At 42.6% G+C, this 26,320-nt stretch overlaps 2 protein-coding genes across 2 annotated transcripts in view; one reads left to right on the plus strand and one right to left on the minus strand.

Moving 5' to 3' along the window:
- LOC133365622 (protein lifeguard 1-like) overlaps window positions 1-25,417 on the plus strand; it is a 35,194-nt gene extending 9,777 nt beyond the window's left edge. Inside the window, exons 3-10 of the mRNA XM_061587863.1 lie at window positions 246-324; window positions 1,515-1,568; window positions 2,550-2,640; window positions 10,589-10,626; window positions 10,741-10,828; window positions 11,824-11,913; window positions 23,995-24,042; window positions 25,268-25,417. Coding sequence (XP_061443847.1) covers window positions 246-324; window positions 1,515-1,568; window positions 2,550-2,640; window positions 10,589-10,626; window positions 10,741-10,828; window positions 11,824-11,913; window positions 23,995-24,042; window positions 25,268-25,417 — 638 coding nt within the window. The remainder of the gene's footprint in view (window positions 1-245; window positions 325-1,514; window positions 1,569-2,549; window positions 2,641-10,588; window positions 10,627-10,740; window positions 10,829-11,823; window positions 11,914-23,994; window positions 24,043-25,267) is intronic.
- Window positions 18,120-20,297, minus strand: LOC133365132 (uncharacterized). Its single transcript, XM_061586577.1, has 2 exons — window positions 20,242-20,297; window positions 18,120-19,482 (listed from the first exon to the last, which is right to left on the minus strand). The coding sequence occupies exon 2, from the start codon at window positions 19,408-19,410 to the stop codon at window positions 18,532-18,534; it is 879 nt and encodes a 292-aa protein (XP_061442561.1). The 5' UTR covers window positions 19,411-19,482; window positions 20,242-20,297; the 3' UTR covers window positions 18,120-18,531.
- Window positions 25,418-26,320: the final 903 nt, after the last annotated feature.

The following is a 26,320-nucleotide window of genomic DNA, read 5'->3' on the forward strand; positions in this document are numbered from 1 at the left end:
GTTGAATACAAAGTCTCAACACAGGAGAAAGTAGCAAATGTACATAATATTTGAGAGGAGTTGTCCTTGGAGACTGACCTATGCAGTCTCCAATTACCTATCTTTACTTTTGCAAAAATTAATGGATTAGGATAATGCATGGGACCATTAAAATAGCTCCATTGTTGTCTTCTGAGTACCTTCTCAATTCAAAACTGATTTGATTAATCTATTCCCTCCCCCCATAACCTGTACTATTTCCCTAGCTTTCATGAGGAAAATATATCTCATGTTGACACTTCAGCTGGGCTTCACCGTTGGTATAATTTGCATGTTCATCTACTGGTAAGTATAGCGTAATGATAGCAGTTTGGATTAATTTCAGATGCAACATGAGTTTGTTCCATCATGGGAAAATGTACTAGCTTAACAAGTGCTTGAATTAGAGGGAGGGACTGTGTCCCATACCTTTTATGATGGGCTCCCCTTACCTATTGCTACAATGCACTCTATGTGGGGTTGCTGTTGGGCCTGGTTCTCAAGCTCCATCTGATGCAGAATGCAGCAGCCAGACTGCTGATGGGGACACATGGCCAACAATATGTAACACCATTGTAAACACATCTGTGCAGGCTACTCATGCACTACCAAGCCAGGTTCAAGGTATTTGTATTAATTTACAAAGCCCTGAACAACTTAGGTCCAGGATGCCTTAGGGATCACCTGAACCCTTATATCCCAGTTAGATTGCTGAGATCATCTGCCAGAACATCATTGAGCCTTTAGTATCATCAGCCCAGTCCTGTGGAATGCTCTGTCAGTGGAGATTCAGCAGGCACCTTCTATTTTGATTTTTAAATGCCTGCTGAAAACAGCTTTATGTCACTGGGCTTATGCAGACAATTGAGATAGTATCTTTCTACAATAGTTAGTTAATTGATTCCTGATTTTAATTTTTATATGATTTTATTCTGTCTTTATATATGTTGTAAACTGCTTTTTTTAATGAATAGCGGTATACAAATATTTTTATAAATAAATAAATGTAACCCCCCAAAAAACCTTTCCTCCTGTAATTTGTACACTGTGCTTAACCAATAAAGTGTTACTTTTTTATTATTATCGACAGGCATATTTACAGGAGCGCTTGCTTTCAGTGCAGAAAACAGTGTGTCAGGGTTCTAACAAAATATATATTAGTGCTGAATGTCTCTAACCATAACATGCCACAAAAAAACCAGTGTGCATCAGTCAGTCCTGGTTGGTTAAGCTGCGCATCAAAAAAGCCTTTAATTGGAATTAATGCCTATGGAATTGCCAGACCGAAGGGGCAACATCTGTGGACCATAAACTAATTAAGATTCCTTCTAGTCTGATTTATGTTTTTATTCTCTTCTGTTTTAGTTCTTTTATTGTTTTAAATATCGATACGCTCCACCATGAGTGCAGGAGAGTTGTGATAGAATAAATAAAATGAAGTACAAATTCTCTGCATTGGGACCCTTTCCATAACCTCGTTTTTGTTTTTTGGCCAGGAAATTTCTTAAAATATGGGTACGGAGACGTCCATGGTTTTGTTATGCCCTCTTGTAAGTATAATGTATATAGGTGTCAATTAAATCACACATCTTCCATACTATATTTGAAAAATTACAATAGGATATATTTTTTACAAAAATGTATTATAATAGAATCAACAAATATGAACAAGCAACAAAAAGTTGTTTGTAGTGTGGGTTGTATTCAACTAAGTTCTACTCAGAGTAGACTAATTGAAATTAATGAACCTAAATTAGTCAAGTCTATTAATTTCAATGAATCTACTCTGAGCATGACTAACATTGGGTACAACCCTGTTTCTATACCATTAAGAAAAATGATTGTGTATTTGATCTGATAAGACGAACTATACAAAAGTTAATAAAATTTTAAATTATTCCATTTTTGTTTGTCAGCTTAGCTGTTAATGCCAATTCCCATACTTTATCCAACCTGTCTTTTAAAGATGGTACAGTTAGGAGCTTCCAGTGCTTTGCATACAAAATTCTGGCTGTCATATCTAAATAAGACGTTAGCTATCTTTTTCTTGTATATGACTATTACTGGGTAAGTCAGCAAAGTAAGAATGAATCTACTGGAAGAGAATGTCCCTGAATTCTTTTTTACTCCTTCCCCATTTTTATTTTTATTGGCCAATGGACATTTCCACCAAGTATGAAAATAGTCCCTACTTCCAACAAGTTGGATTATTTATCTTATTTATGAATACAGGAGTTTTGTAATCATAACCCATCATTATCTTGAAACAGTTCTCTCATGGTCCTATTTAAAAAAAGATTGTGACTGCTACTCTAGAGGCCGTCTAAAAATCACATTGGTTTGTCTCCATCTTATTCAAGATATAGAACATATTCTAAAGAGTACTGTCAACGTACATCATCATAGTTTCAAGTAAATATGCCTAGACTGCAGTTTTAATTTCCCTTGCAATTTTATTTGAGCTGTGCAGTAGCAATTAGGGCATTTTATAGTGCAAAATTGTAAACTTTGTTTTTGTTTTGTTTTTTTAGACCAGCAATTTTGATTCTAGCTATTGCACTAGCCTGTTGTGATCAAGCTCGCAGAAAATTCCCGCTGAACATCATTTTGTTGTTAGTATTTGTAAGTATTTGTTGAAGGTAAAGTTTAGAGCAATGCTCTTCAACCTTGGATCCCCAGATGTTGTTAGACTACAACTCCCATCGTCCCCTGCCAGCATAGCCAGTGGTCAGGGATTATGGCAGTTGCAGTCTAACAACATCTGGGGACGCAAGCTCGAAGAACACTGCTTTAGGGCACACATTTAATTGGGTTTATTACATCTGCCATTGTACCATTGTTGCCCGAGACAGGCGCTCTTTGCCTGTTAGGTGTTGAACAATCTAGTTTGGCTTCCCAAGAAGGTAGGCACTATGATGCAGGACAGGAAGCACTAGTTTATTATGCATACTTTATATGCAGTTTTGCTTCTTGCGAACAGTCCAGCCTTCTTCAACAGAGATCACCAATATGGTACCAGTGGTTGCCCGGGTGCCCACTAGTATCTCCCATGGCACCCGTGAAAGGTCTCAGTAAATAATCCTTCAAAAATCCACAATGCATGAGATGGCTTTTCCTGTTAAATTCCTGTTTGCATCGCTCAGCCTCTCATGCATCGAACACCACCCTTGAACATGCCAACATTTCATTGAATGCCAGAATTGTGAACACCTGCCCTTCCTTTCATTCTGTACAGGTGCACAGAGCTTCTCTTAGTTTGTGAGCAGGATAGTGACTGATGTACCTTTTCTCCATTGAAAGGGAAGGGCTGATGGGTGGTGCATGTTCTATCCATTTTGTAGGCCTATCTGTTTTTCTGCTCTTTCAGATGTAGCCATTTTGTGTTATGTCACACACCCCACAAGAGCTATTTTGTAACTGGCACCCCTACAGCACTTTCTCAAAATGTCAAATGTGCCCACTGGACCAAAAGGCTAGGGTCATACTAGCTAATCTGTGCACCAGTCCAACAGTTCATTGTATTGGGCTGTAAAACTATGATTCTCTGTTGGGCATTAGGACTCATCCAAGTGGGATTATATCCCTCCCAGCGGTCAAGAAATGCTGTCACTCCAGAGGAAGTTGTTTAGACCCCCTTCACTCAAAGCACACCATCCGAACATTCCTTGTTCCTCTGGCATCTTCCCAGGCATTTTTGGTTTTACTGCTGTGTGTCTGTGGCACTAGTTGTTCTGCTGGTGTTTGTATGATCAACTCTTCAGTGGTTTCCTTCCCTTCTTTCCCTCAGACTTTCATTTTCCCTCAGGCTCCTTTGCTGTGTTATATTGCCATCAGCATTTTTTGTCCTTCAACATGTGTAATTCCCTCAGGGCCTGCCTGTTTAGGCTGCATACACACAACATTTTATTCTAGAATCAATGCAGACCGAGTACTTGTTTTTTCTATTTCGTTTACACACAGTCTAGATCTAATGCATATTTTTGCCTCTGGAAAGCACTTCTTGAAACATATTTCATTTTGAAAATAAAAGCTCAATGCAGATTCATTCTGCATTACTCCTGGGTATCCATCTGAAAACAGATGTCGTTGGTCCAAGCAATAGGGGTGTATCCACACCTGCCCAATGACCTTGAGGGTGGGTATATACAAAGTTCACAATCACCACTTGCATTTTCATTCACCTGGGGCATGTGCAGGGAGGAAAAGGTGTACATAACCTAACCAAGAGGAGGGTTTTCAAATGTATATCAAGTAACCACACCCACTCACATGGATGGCAGGTTCTAGAATCAATCTACATTGAAAGCAGCATGTTGAGGACAAGTATGAACAATTCTGCATTGAGAAAAACTACATTTTTGTGCTACAAACGGGTTTGTATGTGTACGCAGCCTTAGACTGTGTCTTGTACCTGTGTTCTCCAGTTCAGTGTTCTTATTGTTCAGTTTGTTTTTAGTGGGGGGGAAAAAAGGTCCGTTTCTCCCCTTGTCTCCTTTTCTGAAGGCCTTTTCCCCACCCTTGTCCTCTGTCTCCCACTGCCGCCTTTCATGGTGAGCTTAATTAGGCATAGGCCAAATGCCCCAAAGAAAGTAACCACTACCTTTTCTTCTAAGGCCCTATGTTTTCCGCCCCGACTTCCTGCTCTGTAAGTGCGGTACTGCATACCAGTAGGGCTTAATTCTTTGTACGGTTTGGCTAAGGTTTGCACATGATGATAGACACAGATGATATTCTGTTTTTCTGCCTGTGTATTGGTAGTTCAATAATAAATGAAGTGTATACTTTAAATGTACTTTTATTCCTTTCTTTGACAGGTAGTATTTTTGAAGAGTTTTTGAGGATTTAAAAAAAAATAGAATCCAGGACAGAAGATGCTCCTTTTTATGTTCCCTAATTAAGGGAGAAAAGAAGCTTCCCAGCCTTCTGTTAGCCCCTTCAGTCACTTTACACAGCACTTTAAATGTTGGGATTACTGCTGCTATGGAGGTTCTCATGGTATGGTGATATCCTGCCATTGCATGAAAGTTGGACAAATTTTCACCTGGCTGGAAAAGCTTATCTTACAGATAATTGGCTTATCTGAAAGCATTCAGGAGGGTTGTTACCTAAATTCACTGGTGTCAATTAAGTATGTTATTTCTCCTCTGATTGCAGGATACTGAGCAGGTATATCTATTGCAGGAGTCAGATTGTAGGTTCAGGTGCTTTGCCAGAAAATGTGTTAGAGTGTTTGCTTACTTAAACAACAAAGAAAATAAACACATGGGGAATCCTCAAGAAAATAATAGAGGCTCAAGCAAGGAAACTTCGTAGCTTTTGTGGATCCCATGGATGCATATAATCTTTTTCCTCAATGCCAGAGGCTTACAAAAGTTTAACAAAAGTTCCATTCAAGCATTCATCTGCTCTCAGTGTTCTGCCAAAGCTGATTCCTTGTCTATTGACTCACCTGCAACTATTACATTTGCATTAGTTTCTGTTTCCCTAACCATTGTAGCTAGAGTATTCAGGTAAGCCTGCATGGCAGGGCTTCTGGGTTCTCTACAAATAGTAAGATATTTGTCAGGTTCCACACCCCTTTGACAGGGACAAGTAAAGGCTTGCCATTGATCACAAAGGTAGATCTTACACTGTTAATGCAGTGAAAAGTTCATGTGGAATCAACATACCCCTGTCCTCACGGTCAATTTTCACTGACATTGGCTGTAAAATTCACCAGCGTATGCTTTAGGCCAGTGGTTCCCAACCTTTATGAGCACGGGACCCTTTTATAAGCTGAAAAAAAATTGTGACCCCCTCCACCCAGGGAGGCAGGCTGGCTGCCAAGAAGGAAGGGGGAAAGCAGCCTTTCTTTGCAGCCTTGCTTCTTTTTGCTTCACAAAAAGCCCTCTCCTCTCATTCTAAGCAAGGGCGTTGCCAGTAGAGGCAGTGCAAGGAGACGGGAATCAGTGATAGTATTCCCCTCTTCTTCCTGGTAGCTCCACCCTCAGCCTCCTTTGGCATCTGCCATGTATTTTATAGGCAGATGCCTGCCCTTAGTGCGCCTGAAAGACGCTCTGGAGCTTCAGAAAAGGCCTCCCCTCTCATTTGGAGCAAGGGGGAGGTGTCATCTGCAGCGGCAGCGGAAAGCAGACAGTGTAGAGGGAGTGAAGACTTTTTTTTAAAAAAAATTCATTTCTTTACTGTTCACGGCCCCCTCTGGATTACTTTGCGGCACCCCTGGGGGTCCCAGCCCCCAGGTTGGGAACCACTGCTTTAGACAGTTTGCGGGCATGTTTTTTTTTCCTTTAGAGGAGCCTTCATTTGGTCTTAAACCTTAACACTCTGCAAGCAGAGAAGCCTCAGCCCCATCATTGGTTTTATCAAGACACCATTCTAGCCCACTCAGGTTTCATCCGCTCCTTACAAGGTTCCTCATGGAGGAGCAGACCATGGTGGTCCTGATAGACCCATTCTGGCCAAAGTGCCCTTGGTTCTTGGAAATCCTCTACCTGGTGGTATTTCCTCTGTGGCATCTGCCATGCAGGCCAGACTTTTGCTTGCTAAGGACAGAGGAAGTGTCCTAGCCCAGCTTGGTTTCAATTAGCTGCAATGTGAGAGCTTTAGAAAGCAGGTGGAGTGATAAAGTCAGACTTGGTAGGAAGTTGTCTATTCATGCTGCAAATTTCCCAGAAATATCTGACAGCTTTCCTCCACTGGTGCCAGTCCCACAAGTGTCACCCAGAGGTAGCTGGCATCTCAGAGCTTCTGTCTTTACACCAGGATGGCCTGCATATGGGTCTTTGGCCCAACATCCTGAGGAGGCAGACATCTGCATTTTCCTTGGTTCTCTCTGGTGATTCCGAGGTTCGGATCCCATCCAGAAAAGGTTCTTTAGAGGAGCTTCACTGCTGAGTCCACTAGTACAGCATTGTTTTCCTTCATGGAGTTTATACAGTGTGTTTACTGTCCTACAAAACCACATTTTAAGCCACTGCACTGCGTCCTTGAGGATTATGTCTATTAAGTGCTTTTCTTGGTAACTATTACTGTTGCCCAAAAGGTGTCTGAACTCCATGCCCTCTCAGTGGTGAAGTGCTTATGTGTGTTCCATAAGGACAGAGGGATTCACACCAATCCAGCCTTCATTCCAAAAGTGAATGCCTTTCATAGGCAGCAGGTGGTCATTTATCCATCATTCTGTCCTAAGCCTTCCCATCCTAAAGAGCATGCATGGCTCTCCCTGGACATTTGGAGGGCACTTAGATTTTGTTCTGTGTAAATATACTTCTTCAGATCCACTGACATGATGTTTCCTTTAATTCAACCACTTTGGGGATTTTTTTTTTTGTGCAACACTAACTAAATGGATAAAGATGCGTATTTATTTGGCTTACAAGGCATTACACTGGTCTCCTCCTTTAGGCATAATGACTCACCCAACTAGGGCTGTGGCTGCCCCTCCCCCCAATATTCCTCTTTAGGAAGTTTGCTGAGCAGCCAGGTGGGCTAGCCCAAGTACCTTCATGAGACATTATAAAACTAACTTATACACCTCTGTGGTGGCAGTGTTTGAAGGTGGATACTCCAATAAGTCCTTCCAGTGCATTAAGCAACCAGCTTCTCCTAGAGAATTTATTAAGCTTTAGAACATCCCACTTGGATACATTCTAATACCCAATACAGAAAGGACCATTGGCCTTATCTGAAGGGAATTCTTATTGAGTATTAGGAGGCATCCAAGGCCCTTGGAACTTCCTGGAAGGATTGCTCCGCCTGTGGCTGCCTCTGAGATGAGCTCTGTCTCAGAGGAAGCTTTTTTCAGTTTAAAATCAGTCAAAAGGGAACTTTGACTGGTGTAAATGTTCTCCCAGGCAAGGGTGAACCGAAGATTATCCACAGAAACTTCGTTAGGCTGTCGGTGGCTGGAATCGATCAGGAATTCCCTGGGAAAGGAGGGCATACCTGGCAGCCGAGGACGGAGTTAGGACTTCCAGCAAGCTGGGCTGAAAAAAGCGAGACGTTTTTTCTTTTAAACGATCCACAACGGGCGAGCTTCCTTCTGTCTAATCTTATCATTTGGCTTAAATTACTACAGTAAAAGAGATTTGTTTAAGAATCAGAAATCAAGATACCTGGGTGAGTTACACTTCTCTCTTTTATACAAGGAATTAAGGAGGAGGAAAGAAAATTTAAAAAGCTTATCTTATTTTTTATGGCAAAAAGCTGGCCTGAATTTGGAAACTATAAAGATTAAAACGGATGAGGGGCAATTTACCTGAAGAGAAAATCTGATCTAGATGATTATTTGATTGATATATGTCTGGGACTACTTTTTCTTGGACTACTTTCTTTAGACGAATCTGCTGTTTGTGTATGTTACTAATTGTTCGGCGTTGTGAACCAAATTTGTTTTGCATTCTTGGACGTGCGGGAGATAAGAACTGTGCTGGCCAGATGATGTCAACAGGCCTGGAATATTAACCCCCTTATTGCTGGAAAAAGAAGCAAATTATTCTTTGCTTGGGAATTGTGGCTATATTGGAAATTTGAAGGGTTTTTTCTTCGGCTTTAAGAATGACAATCAAAGAAGTGGCAGAGACCCTGGATGTATCGCTGGAAGGGTTTTCCCCTCTGGATATGTTTCAGAATATAATGGATGAGATTAAGATAACGAAACAAGAACTGGGACAGAGTAGACAAGAGATGGCAACTGAATTTGGTAAAGTGAAACAGGAGCTGAAAGAAATAAAGGATTATATGAGAAAAGGAGCAGATGGACAAGCAATAGAAGATGAAAAAGAAATTAAAGGGAAGGAGCAAATTCTGGAGATTGGATCAGATATATTAAATGTGGAACTGGAAAAAGATTTGGACTTTATGGCAAAAATTAAAGGGAGGATGCAAGTCCTGGAGATTGGAACAGATATATCAAGTGTGGAACTGGAAAAATATTTGGAGTTTGTGGATCCTGGAGATAAAGATTACTGTTTGGAATTCGGCGTTGTCCCTAGAGAAATTGATGAAGATATCAGAGATAAAGTTATCAATGCTTCGATGGAATTTCTGGACTGGAATGATTTGATGGAACTTGAAAAAGAGAAAATTTATAGAATTAATTCCAGATATGTGACAATGGAAAAACTCTCAAGAGATGTGCTAGTGCATTTCGTAAAAAAGAGGAACAGAGATATGACTTTACAACAATGTTTCAGCAACACATTCAGAATTGACAGCAAGGAAATATTTGTGATGAGGGAAATTCCCATCAGACTCTTACTATATGACTATGACAGCAAGATTATTATGGGTGCAAGGATGGAAGTTGGAAAATGGAATTAACACTGATAATGGAAAAATGGCTATTGAAATTACTGGACCTAGCAGACTTGATGAGATGGATTAATTAACATGTTTATTTGGAGAAAAATCGATGGATATATTTCTCAAGGAGTGGAAACCTCTCTTTGACTTTTTGCGGAAAGAATAAAGTGATGTTAATGAGATTTGATGATTAATTAAGATAACTACTGGAGGAAAGTGATTTTGTAATATATTAAGAGACAGGTTTGTTATATATCATAGACCTATAACTGATCTGCGACAAATCGGAAGTCAACATTTTATTTTATTATTTAATCTGTTTCTTGTTTTGTTTTGTTTGTGTTTGAAAATTTGAATAAAATTAATGATAAAAAAGAGGCATCCTAGACCCTTAACTGACTGCTGTCGTTGTATAATAGGGTGTGCTTGCCTGGCACTGTGCCTGGTGAGTTTTGTATGTTGTTATATAGGTCTGTTATGCTACATGTGTGTCTGTCTGTATTGGTCTTATATGAGCTTTGTAGTAGACTATTTCTTTGCTTGGCCAGGGATAATCTGAGACTCCAAAGGAGGGGGACTTGACAACTTCCTTTGGAATAGCATTTCCTGCTTCCGAGCTCTAAGAGGAACACAAGCCCACTTCGATGCATCCTAATACCCAATAAGCAACACCTTTCAGATAAGACTAATGGTCCCTCCTAAGGGCATGTACTTGGAAGTAAACTGCATTTAAATCGGTTGGATTTAGTTCAAGGCTTCTGCAGATAGGATTGCCCTTCATAGTGGATATTGCTCATGCACAATGGTACTGTGTGAGGTTAACTCCAAGGATAGGAGAAACTAAAGTATTTTGTGATGGGTATATGGAAGGAAGCAGTTTTGAGGAGCACCACTGCAAAACAAACCTAAGATAGCAACTGTTTTGGAATCAGGTGTAGTAAGAACTGCAGAGTGTTAAGTTTCTTTGTTTTATTCTTCGGTCTGATGTGGCATCATTTTACAAAGCTGCTGCAGTAAATATTACAACACCCCATCTCCAAATCCATGTCCAGTGGATCCCCCATTAAGTATTCAGGGTTTGTTTGTTAGGAAATAGTATGATAGAGGAATTCTATATACTGAAAGTCACCATCAGAAAACCTTCTAGGCTGAAGAATGTAGTTCGTCCTCTCAGGCAGGAATAAGTGGAGAGGGTATTATGCAAAACATAAATTCACAAATAATGGGTTTCCACTTGTATATAATTATTTCTATTTTTTATTTTTAGACAATTTCTGAGGGTATGTTGCTTGGATCGATTGCAGCGTAAGTAGTTGATCACTAATTTGAATTGCTTGTACAGGTGTAGTTATTACACATATCACATAATTATACATATTATATGTTTCACAGAAACATTTATCTGTTTTTGACAATTAGTTTCTTCGAAGCGGACCCAGTGATGTGGGCTGTTGGTGCCACTGCATTTGTGACATTGGGAATTTCTATTTTTGCTCTGCAGACAAAAGTAAGCAGTAACTGTCTTAAACAACTATTTGAGAAACATGACTATATACTTATGTGATATTTTGGCAAAATGAAAGAGGTATTGAGAACATCAGCAACACATACTGACACTTAACAATATATGTCATTGGTGTCAGCATGTATCATTGATCACTGACATTTTTTTAACCTGCAGTCCATTTTGAAATATTTGTGCTGGAACATATACATGTGATACCAGCATAATAGTGTTGCCCTAGTGTACTTGTACACATGCCTCAGTAAAGCTGCTTGTATGTGGTCTAAAATAGTCTTATTATTGCTCTGTTAGTAAGTTTCTAGATCCATTCTTACATTTATTAGTTTTATAGCTGAAGCTTATATCAGCTTTATGAAAAGACAGTAACATAGAAGATAGCCAAATTTCACTTGAAAATCTACTTATAGCCCACCTTTCTATGTGGGTATCTTCCTTGGTTGTGGTTGCGTTTTTTGTATGCTCTGTATTTTTGGACCTCAGAAACTGATGTATCTCATAACATGCTGAGTGGTTAGATGCAGTGTTAAATGTATTTGCTTTTGGAGTAGCTTCCTGATTTACCATCATCGTTATGTGTGGCTGCTTTACAATGTCTAATATTTACTAAACACTGGCATATTAGATAATGATCTTCCTCTATGCTAGAATATAAATTGACTGCTTTCTCACAAGATACCTCCTCCAATATGTGGCAAAGTAAAATTAAACTCTTGAGATAATGACCTTTCCTCTTGGTAAAGCAGCAACGGATTTCTGAAATGGAGGAATTTTTCTACTTCAAGAATGTGCTCCATTGTTCTATCCACTTAGCTTGGAAGTACTCCTTTGTGTACTTGTAGGATAGGAGAAGAAAATGTTTCCACACCTGAAAATGCTTTGGTGAATGTCTATTTTGTGGGATTGGTGTGGGTGGAGGAGCACAGATTGGAAGGAAAGACATGGCAGGAAGTGCTGGCATGACTTGTTTCTCTTTTTAGTGGGACATAACCATCACATCAGGAGTCCTGCTAGTTTTGTTTTTTGTCTTGATTGCTATTGGAGTTCTTTGCGCTATCCTGCAATCACTGGTAAGTAAAGCACTTTAATTTTTGACTGAAGGAAATAATCCTTGTATTTTAGTATCTCCATCCTCTCCAAGCCTGTTTCATTCTTCTCTTTCCTGATACTGATTCGTCTCTTACTTAAGTTTAGGGGGGACATAAGTATCTTCATTCTTTTGTGCCAGGCTTTCTTTTTCCAAATTATATTGCAAGTATTTTTGACTCTGCTGTATCAGTCTTTGATTTTACAAATGGAATTGAGCTCAAATTCAACTCTATTCAGTTATCAGAGGGTGGCGATTATTTATGTAACACCATTTATCATTATTTTTAAATAATAAATAATAAATTATATTTTTTTCTAGAGAGCCAGTGTGGTGTAGTGGTTAAGGTGTTGGACTGCAACCTGGGAGACCAGGGTTCAAATCCCCACACAGCCATGAAGCTCACTGGGTGACCTTGGGCCAGTCACTGCCTCTCAGCCTCAGAGGAAGGCAATGGTAAACCCCCTCTGAATGCTGCTTACCATGAAAACCCTGTTCATAGGGTCACCATAAGTCGGAATCGACTTGAAGGCAGTACATCATCATTTATTATTATTATTATTATACAAAACAGTGAACCCAAAGTGACTTGTAATCAATAAAAAGATTAAAACCAATATAAAAAAATGAAAACAAAGTTAAAAACCACAGAACAAATTTAAAAGGCAATGGGACAGCCCACTCCCTAAAACATCAAAAACCCTCCAAAATTAAGAGCTGAATGCCTGGGAGAAATGTTTTTGTCTGGTGCCTAAAGAGAGATAATGATGGCACCAGGCATGTCTCCCTGGAGAGACCATAAAGCACTTTACAGAGTAAGGAACAGACAAATCCCTGCCATAAGCTCTTAGAATGTAAAATTCAACACAGCAGGAAACAACAGAAAGAAAAGAAAGGTAACTAAGGAAGAGTGTCTTTTCCATCACATGTACTTAGACTCAGTAAGGGGCAGGGACTAAGGGGTTAAATCAAAGGCTTCATAGAAAAAATGCTGGGTTTGGGGAAGGTTTTGAAGGAGGAGAGGTGCCATCATGGAGATGTTCGCAGTGGAACGTCATCTATGAGGGGCAGCAAGTAAAAAGTGTAAGATCGTCACAGGTAGCGTTGCTGAAACAGCAGAGGTCACAAGCAGGGATAAATGGGCAGTGAGTGTGGGAAGAGCATAACCATGAAGGTCTTTGAAGGTAAGGAGGAGTTTCTGTTGAATCCAGAGTAGACAGAAAACGAGTGTAGAGATTTAAGGAAGGCTATTATATGGACTGCACAATGAGAGACATGAATAACTTTGGTGGCAGACTTCTGGATAGAAGTGCAAAACCTGCAGTATGACAACAGTAAGACAGAAAAAAGACTGCAGTAGTCAAACAGGAGATGACCTGAATGTGAGAAACTGGAGAAGATTGGTCTTATTATTGCTGTAACAGAGGGAGAAGTAGTATGACTTCATGGCAGACTGAGTATGGAAACCAAGAGAAGGAAGAATCAATGCTAAAGCCAAGGCCTCGTGGTAACATCAATAGGAAACAAAAACAAACAAGGAGATGAATGCTTGGGAGAAGACACAGGAAATGTAGTTTTCGATATATTAAGTTTGAGAACAATAAAACACCCAAAGTTTAGTATTAGACAGGCAGAAATACAGGGTTGGATAGAGGGGGCCATTTGGGATAGAGAGGTTGAATAGGGTATCATCAGGATATATGTGGTACTGAAAACTGTGGGATCTGATGAGGTCAGCAAAGAATATTGTGTAGAGGATAGCACAGGATTGAGGTCCAATCACTGTAGGACTCTAATCAATGCCACTGAGACCTAGGCCATAAAGGGGATCAAGCAGGAGAAGGGGTTGGCAGTATCAAAGGCATCAGAGGTGGAGGCCAAGTAGAGACTTTTGAATTCAGCAATGAAGTGATTATCTGTGATTTTGCTGATAGTTCAGAGGGTGAGGAACCCTTTTTCTCTAAAGGATTGCATTCCCTCAGGAGTAATCTGTTGGGAGCCATATATCAAGTGGTGAGAGCCTTGGGGGTGGAGCCAAAGCCAGTTGTGGGAGGGGCCAGGATCAAAGTTTGTGGGTCATCCTTTATTCCCTACCACCCCTTTTATCTTTCCTCCTCCACCTTCTTCCACTCTGCAGCAGGGTATCTGGTGAGGGACAGATCACTCCTGCCACAGATTGGACTGATTGCTGGCAGAATGCTGTTGAAATTAGGTCAAGGGCCCCATGAAATGAGACCAAGTCTCCTTCAGCTATGAGAAATCTCTGGTAGGGTTGAATTGTCTTCGGGGGGGGTGGCATCTGAAATTATCTTTGCTGCACATAAACTTGGCAACTAGCATTCATAGAAGGCAAGCTAGGAAAATGAGATGACAAAGTACCTAGGGAGTACCCAAAACACACCATCTCTTGAACCAAGAGGTCAAAAATTATTGAAGGGCTAGACAGAAGCAAAGTTCTGAAGACAGACACTCACTGTCTCAGGGAAAATTGGTACACTGAAGTCATTTGGATTTCCTGGAATTCCTTCTTCAGAGAGAGCCAGCTGAACATTTTTCACAGGGCTGTCCCTGCCATGATTGTGAGGCTTTTGGCTGACCTGTAGTGGTGGAAGAGAGAGACTATGACGGCTAGAGCTTTCACTCGTCAGGTATGTGGGAAGGTTTCTGGAACAATGTGTGGATCTTCCGCTTGGCTTAATTGTTCATCTTGGCTGCTGCTTTATCCATATGGTTATGGAAGAGACATATCTTGCTGAAGAACGAACAGCTTTAGTAACCAGTGATTCTCTCCAGCGTCAGAGGGACCTTCTTGCTGAAATAAGACACCATGGTTCTGACCATATAGTGGAATGTATGCAGGAGATTACTATGATCAGCATTTGACAGGCATTGTGATTCCAGAAAGTCATCTCTGGGCAGTACATAGCTTCTGAATAGCAAAGGAAGACTTTTATCCACATTTCTTGGAACAGTAGGTGGAGAAAGCCCCTTGGGACATGATGAAGGTAGGCACTGGATCATTATGTTCTGTATTACATATCTAGGGACATTAATGCCAAGGGTACTGGAAGAGAACCCCACCTGAGGGAGTAACAGGTGCTTGTTAGTTGGCAAGGTGTTTGGGGCTGAAGCATAATCTAAGCCGGACTGTTCTTTCAGCCTTTGTACTGAGGAGCACAGTGATCTGTTCCTCATTCTGGGACACAGTGTCTGCAACTGGCATGAGAATGCCTTCGTTGGGACTTTTCTTTTCTTGCCTTTTTCCAGACTGGGAGCAGGAATTTGGAAGCTATTTTCTTCATAATCTATCTATAGGCAGATTATGGTGGATTACTAGAACAAACAGTAGTGAAGGCCTGTGCCCTAGGTAGAACATAGGAAGCTGCTTTATCCTGAGTCAAACCATTGGTCTATCTAGCTCAGTATTATCTATGCTGACTGGCAGCAGCTCTCTAGTGTTTCTAGCAGGAGTCTCTCCAGCCCTACCTGGAGATGCCAGGGATTGAATTTGGGACCTTCTGAATGCAAGGAAGATGCTCTACTACTAAGCTATGGTCTTTCGCCAGAGAAGTAAACTTTCCCTAGTTACCTGGCCCAAGTAGATGGGGCACCTGTAGGCATTCGAGTCCACTGTCAACCATAGTGAAGTGGCCTAAATAACCAAAGAACATCTGGAGAAATGTGGACTCACTACAACAAATTAGCTCCTGGGAGCAGAAAAGGGAGTCACTTCCCAGCAACGAACAGCAAAGGATCAATTGTCCAAATAAGTAAAGGTTGCCCTGGTATGATAAAAGGAAGGCCCATCAACATGGCCCATCTTTACACTAGCTGTCTGGGCAAACAGTAGTCTTGAGTGGGGGAGAGAAGAATGGGAGCTGCTACCTAACCTGGGGGGTCTTGCATGCTGAGGCAAAAGGCTCCCAAGTTGAGCACCAAGCTCTGATTGACCCTACCTGCTTCTTCACTAGCACCAAGGGCTAGTTCTGGGGAGAGCTGTACACACAAAAACATTTCTTTTTGTCCTGATCTGCAATCTTTTGGGACATGCTTTTCAGTCTTCTGTGATATGGTCAGCTCAACAAGAATGCAGAAAAAGCTATGTGGAGTATTAAAATTCTAACACATTTTTTTCCTAAACAAAACGGTCACAATTTTATTCCTGCTGTGCTTAAAGTTTTTAAGGCTAACTACTTTATGGGATTCAAATTTGGGCTGATGCTACTTTATACCCTCTGGAAGTTATGGTCTTCATTCCTGTACCAGGGTTGTGTTTTAAATGCTGTTTTGTGATTTGAAACTGGTCTCCTATTCTCACACAGGCCTGGTTGAGATTTAACTATTGGCTCTGGCTGAATTTAGCATCTACTGGTTTGCTTCTTTTAGCTCTGCTTTATTCATGTGAAAGCAGTTGGATGAAAGCCATTAATTTAAGGGGTTTTTTGTTGCCTTTTCACCCCAAATTATTAGGTTTTATCAAAGCAAAAGTCATACAGGCAATGCCTGTTTGATATTGAACAATAAAACAATCTACAATGAGAAAACTGAGTCCCTGGTATGACTGTTTTCCAACTAGCCCTCTTGTTACAGTGGCATGCTATCTACAGGATCTAACGTTCCCAAAATATAGAAGAGCCTTATTGAATGCACAACTGAATGTGCCTCCTTCAGTAGCACTTGAGAGCCATTATAAGCGAATCCCATTACAAAACCGGAATGTTCATGTGGAGTTGGCAGTGCCAAAATGGACCACTGGTCTCACCTGAAGGGTGATTTTCATAGGAGAATGCCATCATGCTGGATTATAGCTCATCCTATCGTCCAAAGGCAAGAATGTTTCTGAAGTCAAGACTAGGGCGTCAGGCCCCTCCCACTCTCCAGTTCATTCGCAGCGAGTCCAAAGAGATATATCTAAACATGCAGGAAAAAAGGCCAACGGGCCTAGCAGCAAGAACATAACATAATAATAGTAACATTCATAATATCTGACTCTAACCTAGCGAAAACAGTAATAGAAGTCTTGACTTCACTAGAGAATTAAAATTTAATATAATATAATATAATATATAATATAATATAATATAATATAATATAATATAATATAATATAATATAATATAATATAATATAATATAATAACGAACTGTAATATATAAGCCATCCCAAAAATTATGTAGTTATCCTCCAACTGGGAGGGTCATGATGGCATTCTCCTATGAAAATCACCCTTCAGGTGAGACCAATGGTCCATTTTCCATAGGAGGAATGCCATCATGCTGGATGTACCAAAGCAGCCCATAACCGGGAGGGACCACCCACATACTAGTCGTCATTAAGAACCTGTTGCAAAACTCGTCTGCCAAATGAGGCATCGGCAGAGGCATAACGATCTATTTTATAATGCCTTATGAACGAGTGTGGAGTAGACCAAACAGCAGCTCTACAAATATCGGCAACAGGAGCGTTAGAAGCAACAGCAGCCGAAGTGGCTGCTGATCTAGTGGAATGAGCTGTTATACTAGGCGGAACTGGAATCTTAAGGGACTCATAGGCTAAGGTAATACATGCACGCAACCAGCGGGATAAGGTGGAATTAGCTACTTTATGCCCCATAGACCTTGGATGAAAGGATACAAACAAAGACTCAGTCTGTCGTATATCCTGGGTCCTGGACAGGTAGGTCTTGAGAGCCCTCCGAACATCCAACGAATGCCAAGCCTTCTCGAGCGGATGAGTAGGATTCGGACAAAATGAAGGTAGAACAATGTCCTGGTTGCAATGGAAAACTGAATTGACCTTGGGACAGAATGAAGGATCAGTTTTCAGCACAACAGAATCCTTGTGAAAGACACAGAGGTGGCGAGCAGAAGACAATGCGCCCAGTTCCGAGACTCTTCTCGCCGATGTAATCGCAATCAGGAACAGGACCTTGAAAGACAACAGACGTAAAGGCACAGTCCTGAGTGGCTCAAACGGAGGACGTTGTAAGGCCTGTAGAACCTTTGACAAACTCCATGATGGAAAACGGTGAGCTACAGCCGGCGAGCGTAGAGCAGTGCCTCTAAGGAAGCGTTTGATAAACGGATGTGAGGCAATAGGGGCATCAGTGGAAGATACTGAAAGAATGGACGACAGGGTGGACGCATGTCGACATAATGTGTTGGGTCTAAGTCCCAACATGAGGCCCCTATGAAGATATTGCAGCACTTGTTGTACTGTAGCCTTGGAAGGATCGATGTGTTGAGACTGACACCACCTGGAGAACGCTACCCAAGTATGCTGATATATACGAGTGGTGGATGGTCTTCTCGAGGCCAAAATAATGTCAATAACAGCGTCTGACAGGCCGGCCGATCTCAAATGTCCCCGTTCAAATGCCACGCTGTTAGGTTGAGCCACTTGGGGTCCTGATGCCATACTGGGCCTTGTGATAAGAGATCTGGCCTGACTGGGAGTGGCCAGGGATCCGTCACCGACAGTGCCAGGAGATCCGAGAACCACGGTCGACGGGGCCAATATGGTGCTATCAGAACCAGCTGTGCCCTCTCGCGACGTACCTTCCGCAAGGTTTTGGCTAATAGTGGTATTGGAGGGAAGGCGTATTATAGTCCCTCCGGCCACGGCAATGACAGAGCATCCACCGCTTCCGCTGTCGTGTCCAGGTATCGAGCGAAGTACCTGGGTAGCTGGCAATTGCGACTGGAAGCAAAGAGGTCGACTGAGAAGGGGCCGAATCGACGCTGGAGAAGATGGAATACAGTCGGATGAAGTTTCCATTCTCCTGGAAAGACTTGTTGTCTGCTGAGCCAGTCTGCTGTGAAATTCCAAATTCCTCTGAGATGTTCTGCTTTGAGGGATTGCAGATGTTGTTCTGCCCAGTCGAATATGATGGAAGCTAGGCTCTGTAGAGGTCTGGACCTGGTGCCTCCCTGTCTGTTTAAATGAGATTTGGCACACGTGTTGTCCGTTCGAATGACGGCATGGTCCAAGTGGAAGAGAGACTGAAAATGAAGCAGAGCTAAGTGGACAGCCTTTAGTTCCAGCCAGTTGATGTTTTGAGTTTGTTCTGCTGTGTTCCAAACTCCCTGAACGAACTGGGAGTTGCAGTGGGCTCCCCAACCCAGGAGACTGGCATCGGTGGTAATGACAGTCCGGTGGGGTTCTCTGAACGGAGTGCCTTGGGTGAGATGTTGTACCCTTGTCCACCAGCGGAAAGACAAGCGCAGTGTGGGACTCAGGGGGATTGCTCGATGGTTTGAGTTGGCAATGTCGTGTTGGAATGGCAACAGGGCCCACTGTAGCTGGCGCGTATGTGCCCGAGCCCATGGCACAATATGGATGGTGGATACCAACATTCCGAGAGCCCTGGCTAGAAGCATGACATCTGCAGAAGATTTGTGCATCAGAGACCTTGCGATGTCTGTGATAGCGGTGATGCGATCTGCGGACAGGAATACAGTCTCTTGCAGTGTGTCTAACATTGCCCCTAGATGCTGCAGGCGTTGGGTTGGTTGTAGATGGCTTTTGTCGAAGTTGACTAGCCAGCCGTGGGCCTGTAAGATATGGAGCGTGAGTGTTAGATGACGATGAGTAAGCTCCCTAGACCTTGCGCGTATTAGGAGATCGTCCAGATAGGGGTAGATATGGACCCCTTGAAGCCTGAGGTAAGCCACTAGGGTAAGTAGCACCTTGGTAAATACTCTCGGGGCAGACGAGAGTCCGAACGGCATTGCTCGATATTGGAAGTGCTGGGAGCCAAAGGCAAAACGAAGGAATTTCCTGTGGGCTGTGCAAATAGGGACATGGAGATACGCTTCCTTTAGGTCGATAGAGACAAGGAAGTCACCTTCTTGCAGGCTGTCTGTAATGGAGTGGAGGGATTCCATTTTGAACCTGCGATACTTTACGAAACGGTTAATGAACTTGAGGTTCAAAACCGCCCTCCATGAGAGATCGCGTTTGGGCACAGCAAATAGGAGGGAGTACAGCCCTTCCGACCTCTCTGCATTGGGGACTGGCTCTATCGCCTCTATGTCCAAAAGGTGCTGTATCGCAGTCTGCATGATGCAGCGCCTGTCTAGTGCCCTGGGACAAGGGGAAGGATGAAAATTGTTTGGAGGTATTGCCCAAAACTCAATTGCATATCCATAACAAAAGAGGTCTCTGATCCATGGGACCTGAGTCAGAGGTAGCCAAAGTTCGGCAAATAGAATCAATCTGCCCCCAACTGGTATTGCCTTAGTATTGTCTGCGTTGGCGAGACCCTCCCCTGTATGAGGACGTTGAGTAGCCTCTGCGGCCCTGGTACTGACCTCTACTGGGGAAACGTCTATTCCAGCCTCCTCTGGTGGAGCGGAAGTCAAATGCTGGGAAGTCGCAGCCTCGTCCCCCGGGCCGGGTTCCCCGAAAGGGCTGAGACGTGCGATATGAAGCGAAACGCCTAAAGGGTCTGCGCTCGACGTTTGTGACGGTGGCCAAGACAGGCTTTCGAGTGTCCTTAGGGTCGACAAGCACTGCCCTTAATGCCTCTTCCCCGAAAAGTAATGAGCCTGCATAAGGTGCTCGTGAAAGATTAACTCTGGCAGTAGAGTCAGCCTGCCAGTGACGAAGCCAGAGGGTCCGTCTGGCAACGATCTGAGCCGCCAGGGCGCGTGCTGCTAGTTGATTCGCGTCCAAGGTGGCGTTGGCCACATAAGCAGCTGTTTTACGCAGTTTTAGTAGCGATCTGCGCAGGGAGGCAGGATCTGGATTGTGGTCCTCGATGAGGTCGTCTAACCACATCATCGCTGCCCTGGTGAAAATAGAGGCAGATGTGGATGCACGCATGGAAAAGGCGATGGCCTCATGGGTCTTGCGTAAAGCAAAGTCCAGTCTCCGTTCAGTGGCATCCTTTAGATGAGAGTCCCCTTCCCTCGGCAAGAGGGACCTGGAAACTAAACTGGAAATAGGCTCGTCGATGTTAGGGACAGCCAGTCTGGTAGAAAAGTCCGGGGCCAAGGATAAAGTCTGTCCGCAATGTTATTAAATCGGCGTGCCTGTAAGGGGTGGGACCATTCGTCCTTGGCCAGTTTAGCGATGGGGTCTGGGACAGGGAGGAAGTTTTCAGCTGGCGTAGGGGATTTCAAGACCCTGGCCCCTTTTAAAGCGGGAGTGGAAGCTGCAGTTGGAGTGGATTGAAGACCAAGGGCGTTCAAGACTCTGCGCGCCAGGGGCTGGTAATCTGAAGAGTCGAAGAGGCGATAGGAGGTTTCTGGCTCTGGTTCCGAATGGTCACTCCACTCGTCCGCTTGGTCTTGCAGCGCGAATGCAGACTCTGCATCAAAAGAGGCGTCATCAACGAACCTGCCCCTGGTAACGTCAAATGGGTCTGGAGAACCTGATGGGTTTGTCTCACTGTGTACACTTTGAACCCCGCAGTGTTGAGGGATAGCGGGAGGTTGTGAAGATGATTGACTCTGAGTAAAAAAGGACAGCATGCCCTGAAGTTGTGAAATGAACTCGTGGGAAAGCTGTAGTCCCGGAGATGTAGATGGTTGCTCTTGGATAGGCGGAACTGTAGACGGCCCCACAGGTAGTGAAGAAGAGCAAGCTCTGGGTTGGCTGGACGTTGGCTGTACAGGAAATCCAGGAAAGTCCTCCTCATCAGAGGAAGCCGCAGGAGAATGAAAGAGAGTAGTTAACTGTGCATGATTTGAGTCCTCTGGCACTGGAACAGAGACATAACGGGGCCGCTTGATTGTGCCGTGGCTAAGATGTTTGGTTTTGGCAACCGCTTTAGAGTGCTTATGTTTGACCACCTTAGGAGGTTTAGGCTTGGCCATCTGGTTTGTCACAGGCTGTTGTATCGGCTTGGTTGCCTGGGTTGTCTCTGGCTGTTCTGCCATCATATAGATAATAAGGGTAGCTGTACACGGCACACGACTGGGGCAGAATGCACAGACCCGGGCAGGCACAGTACACGGCACACGACTGGGGCAGAATGCACTGGCAGATGGCAAAGTACACTGCCACGATGGGGCAGAATGTACGCTATGAACAGTCTTAGAACATGCACAGTACACGGCACATGACTGGGGCAGAATGCACTGGCTGATGGTAGGTACACTGTCACAATGGGGCAGAATGTACACTTGGAGGAAAGGTGATATTGCACAACTTGCACAGTATAGTCCAAATAGCTTTGTATATTTTCAATAGTCTTGCGCACTAACAGGTGGCCTGGTGCACTGTTATGGCAGTATTAGTAAATTTGATGAAAAGTCACATGTGCACAGTAGTTGCAGTGATTGTAGAAAGCCACAGTAACCCAGTGGTTGCCAGGGTCAGCCTCAGAGATGGGGTTGGTAAAGAAACTTATGTAGAGGTAAAAATCCTATCTGCAGCACATAAACAGGGAGCAGATCACACAGAGGGAGCTGACAAGAACCTGGGCTCTGCAAACCCCAACCCGTGAAGGAAAAAATCCCCTTTTGTAATACTAGTGGGTTCTCAAAAGGAACGGGAAAAAACGGCCACTAAAATGGCGCCCGTAAAAAGAGCGGGAAAATTCGAACAAAAATGATGGATACTTTGCCCAGCAACAACCATTGTATGAAGAAATGAGCAAGGTGGGAAAAATTTTTAACTGTAAAAATGGAACCGCCCACGGTAGAAATACAGCCGCGGGACTAAGAAGGTAATCGCAGCTGAAAAAATTAGCCTGGAAAAAGACTTCGTGAAGGAGGCAGGACAGCTAGCGGACTTCCCGAAGCCGAAGAGAATCGGCCAACAGGCATGCCGCAGCCGCGGGCTGAAGGGACTGACTCCGCGAGGAACCAAGCGCCGCGGATGATCGAGAGACAAGGCAGCCCAAACAAGAGAAGCCGCTAAAAAGGGGAACGCAAAGAGCCCCAGACATCGGCTCCTGACGGGCGAATGAAGCGCCGCCCGTAAAAATGAACGACGAAGGGAGCCGCAGCCGCAGGCTCCCGATCGTCAAGGCGCAAGGGAAAATGGCATAAAGGACCAGAGAAAATAAAGTACAAAAGAAGCCGCAGCCGCAGGCTCCTAATCGTCAGGGCACAAAAGGAGGATCGGTAGAACAAAAAAAAAGGGGGGGTGGAGGCTGCCGCCGCAGCTCCTGGCCCCGCTGAGGAAAGAGACCGCAGCCGCGGTCTCTGTAGTTTGGGAGTAAAAAACACACCCCCGGGAAAATGAGAAATTGACAAGGAAATTGACACGCAACACACAAACCGTGGTAAGGGATGAGACAAAGGGAAGGAACGAGACGAAACAACGTACACAAAACTCCACCCTCTATCACACAAAGACAAAAAACTTATCTAGTCACTAGCTCAAGATCTTGCAGGGACGAAAGGCAAGAATGAACTGGAGAGTGGGAGGGGCCTGACGCCCTAGTCTTGACTTCAGAAACATTCTTGCCTTTGGACGATAGGACGAGCTATAATCCAGCATGATGGCATTCCTCCTATGGAAAACTGTGGTGTACTATTATACAGAGTTTTGTGTAAAGAGCTAATCACCCCATTACTATCTCAGCAAGGGTGTTTAGCCAATTGTGTTGTGACTTTTCTCCTTGCGGACCAAGACAAACTGGTGACAGCAAAGACTGCAAGATTCCAAGCAACCACCATTAAAATAAGGGACACAACAATGTCCTTAAATTGTATAAATTTAAAATTCTCATTAAGTTTGGTAATTTTATCTGATTAGTGGTGCTTTTATGTTTATATGGCTGGAGTTGTAATTTGGCTTGTTTAGTTCTGTTTATAAATGTTTATTTTACTCAAATTGCAAAGGCCAGTTGGCTAATGCAAATAAATATACATCTACCCTAATTCTTTTAGCACACCACACTGTTGGTGCTTATTCAATAGTGGCAGTTGTTTCTGAGAGGTTTTGTTTGGATTAAAGATACTCCTTCTGCGTTTGTGAGTCCTCTGCCTAAGAAGAGTTTACTACCATTTTCCTATTGCACAATGACAGTGTCAATACCAACATGCTTTTAGGAGACCTAATTGCTTTTTATTTTTTCATATCACTAACTGTAAACTCTCTCTTTGCAGTGGGTACGAATAATATATGCTGCTGTTGGAACACTACTTTTTAGCATAGTAAGTCTTTATCTTGAACTGGAGGCTGAATCTACTGAAATGCTCTCTATGTGAGAAACAAGATCTTACTTTTATTCATAGCATTAACTATTAGGCAGAGCAACAAAGCTATGATGGTGACTGATTTCCCTCTGAATCACTCAAAATTGAAGACAAGACTGACGACCATGGAGAAACTGGCCCGGTTCAGATGACGAGTCATGGTTTATATTGGGAATAAGCTACGGTGAACCTCTGTCTTGCCTGCTCCTATCCCCTCCTCCTTTGCACATACAAGGAGAGGGAAAACTTACACTTTAGACTCAACTATGGTTCCATATTATGTATGAAAGCAGGGGATTCAAATTTTGTTCTAAACCAAAGTTTTAATCTGAAGGCATGGTTTCATCTTGGTTTGTTTTAACTAGTTTGTAAAAGCCACAGTTCCAGGTTTGTACAAAACAATGAATGGTGATTTGTTTTAAAAATCAAAGCAGACTCTTTCACTCACTTCACCTCTCATGTGCAATGGAGAGGGGATGGGGAATATTCAAGCCCAATGCTTACTGTACTCATTCCCAGTCTAATAAACCACAGAATGTGCATGGTTTTGTATCTGTTTGCTAAATTACTGTTTTCTGAAAATGTTTTAACTGAAGACAGATCTGAAACACTTAATGCCAAAAGAGACTGACTTGAGTTTCTAGAATGCAGAGATATAGCAATATGAGAGATATCAAAATTAAAGCTCAGTGCCCAAAGAATTTCATATTTGAAAATGTATGTTTGTGGGATTTCACTTTTATATTTATGGTGTTGAAAACAGTGCGGTGGATACAGACTAAGTCATACTTGGTTCTCACTGAAATCATTACTAACTTATCCCATTGATTTCAGTGGGACAAGTTCAGCTACTTTAAAGTCTAGAGCCAATCCTATATTTTGAGCGATCACACTGTTTGTAGAGCTACATCTTAATTTCACACAAGTTATTAGAAAGACGAACAATGACTTCTATAACTTCAAGTGGCTTTTGTTTTTATTGGATAAGACATTAACAAGGAGACTCATCTTTCCCCTACAGAAAGATCAGAAACTGGCTAGAGAGATACAGTGGTAAGAAATAGTAGGTTAACTATGTAAATTGTTATGCTAGGTAATTGCGTTTGAAACAAATAACATCCTCAATAAGAATACAATAAAATTGTAGCATACACTGACATTTTCTTTTTGTTTTTTTAAAAAGTATCTGGTGGTGGATACACAACTAATGCTGGGAAAGAAGCACCACTACCGCCTGAATCCTGAGGACTATATTTTTGCAGTACTGAACGTCTACATTGACATTTTTAATATGTTTTTGTTTATACTGCAATTTGTTGGTTTTAGGAAGTGAGAAACATGTTGTAGGCTGAATAAAGGGGATTGTGCAGAAGCAGCCTAAGAGAAAGTCTGAAGAGCACTGCTAGAAAAACATTGTTTTAAAGCATCATGAAATATGCTGAGGAAGCAAGACTACTGGTCAGCTAAGCATAGCTATAAAAGTTTGAGGGAGGGTAGTAAGTTAAACAGTTTTATAAGGTTATAAATGTACTAAATTTCTTGCATGTGCATTTTGAATTGGGATAGCAGCATCCAGTCTGAGGTACATAAGAGAAGGGGAGGTGATTTTTGCCAATTCTCCCTTCAACCCTGCAGCCCTCATCCCCTCCCCAAATCTGCTCCAGAAGGTTGGGGGACCTTCCAGAACAGAATGGAAGATGGTTGCAGAAATCAAGGACACAAACATGAATATCAATTGAATAAATGTTCTTACAACTTGAAAATTTAATACGAAAGTATTCAGTTCAGTTTGAGTCTTCCCATGCTTGTACTTGTGTAGCTAAAACTGAACCACTAATTCACAAGAGAAACATTGGCAGACTTGGGGAAACCTCAAAGGTTGCAGATGCTCAAAATATATTTAGAAAAACAAACAGCCCTATATACAATGGTGTGAGAGAGTGAGTGAGAAGGAAAAAACCTCAAAACTAACCCTGACAATGGGGGCAAAGGGAGATAGCTGAGATTGGATGCATCCCGTTTCATCCCCTGAAACCCTAAATGGAGAAAATCCAAAACAGACCAATGAGGACTGAGTATGCTCAGTGGCCATGTAATGCTGACTGACTGGGCGAGAAAACCTGAAAGCATTATGTGGGAATGAAATGGAGTATTTGAAACTCTGAACAGGACTCCACACTGTAACATTTTATTACAAGGGCACTTACTACTCTTCAATCCAAGGGTTCAAACAAGT

Source organism: Rhineura floridana, chromosome 10 (genome assembly GCF_030035675.1).
Source record: "Rhineura floridana isolate rRhiFlo1 chromosome 10, rRhiFlo1.hap2, whole genome shotgun sequence".
NCBI lineage: Eukaryota > Metazoa > Chordata > Lepidosauria > Squamata > Rhineuridae > Rhineura > Rhineura floridana.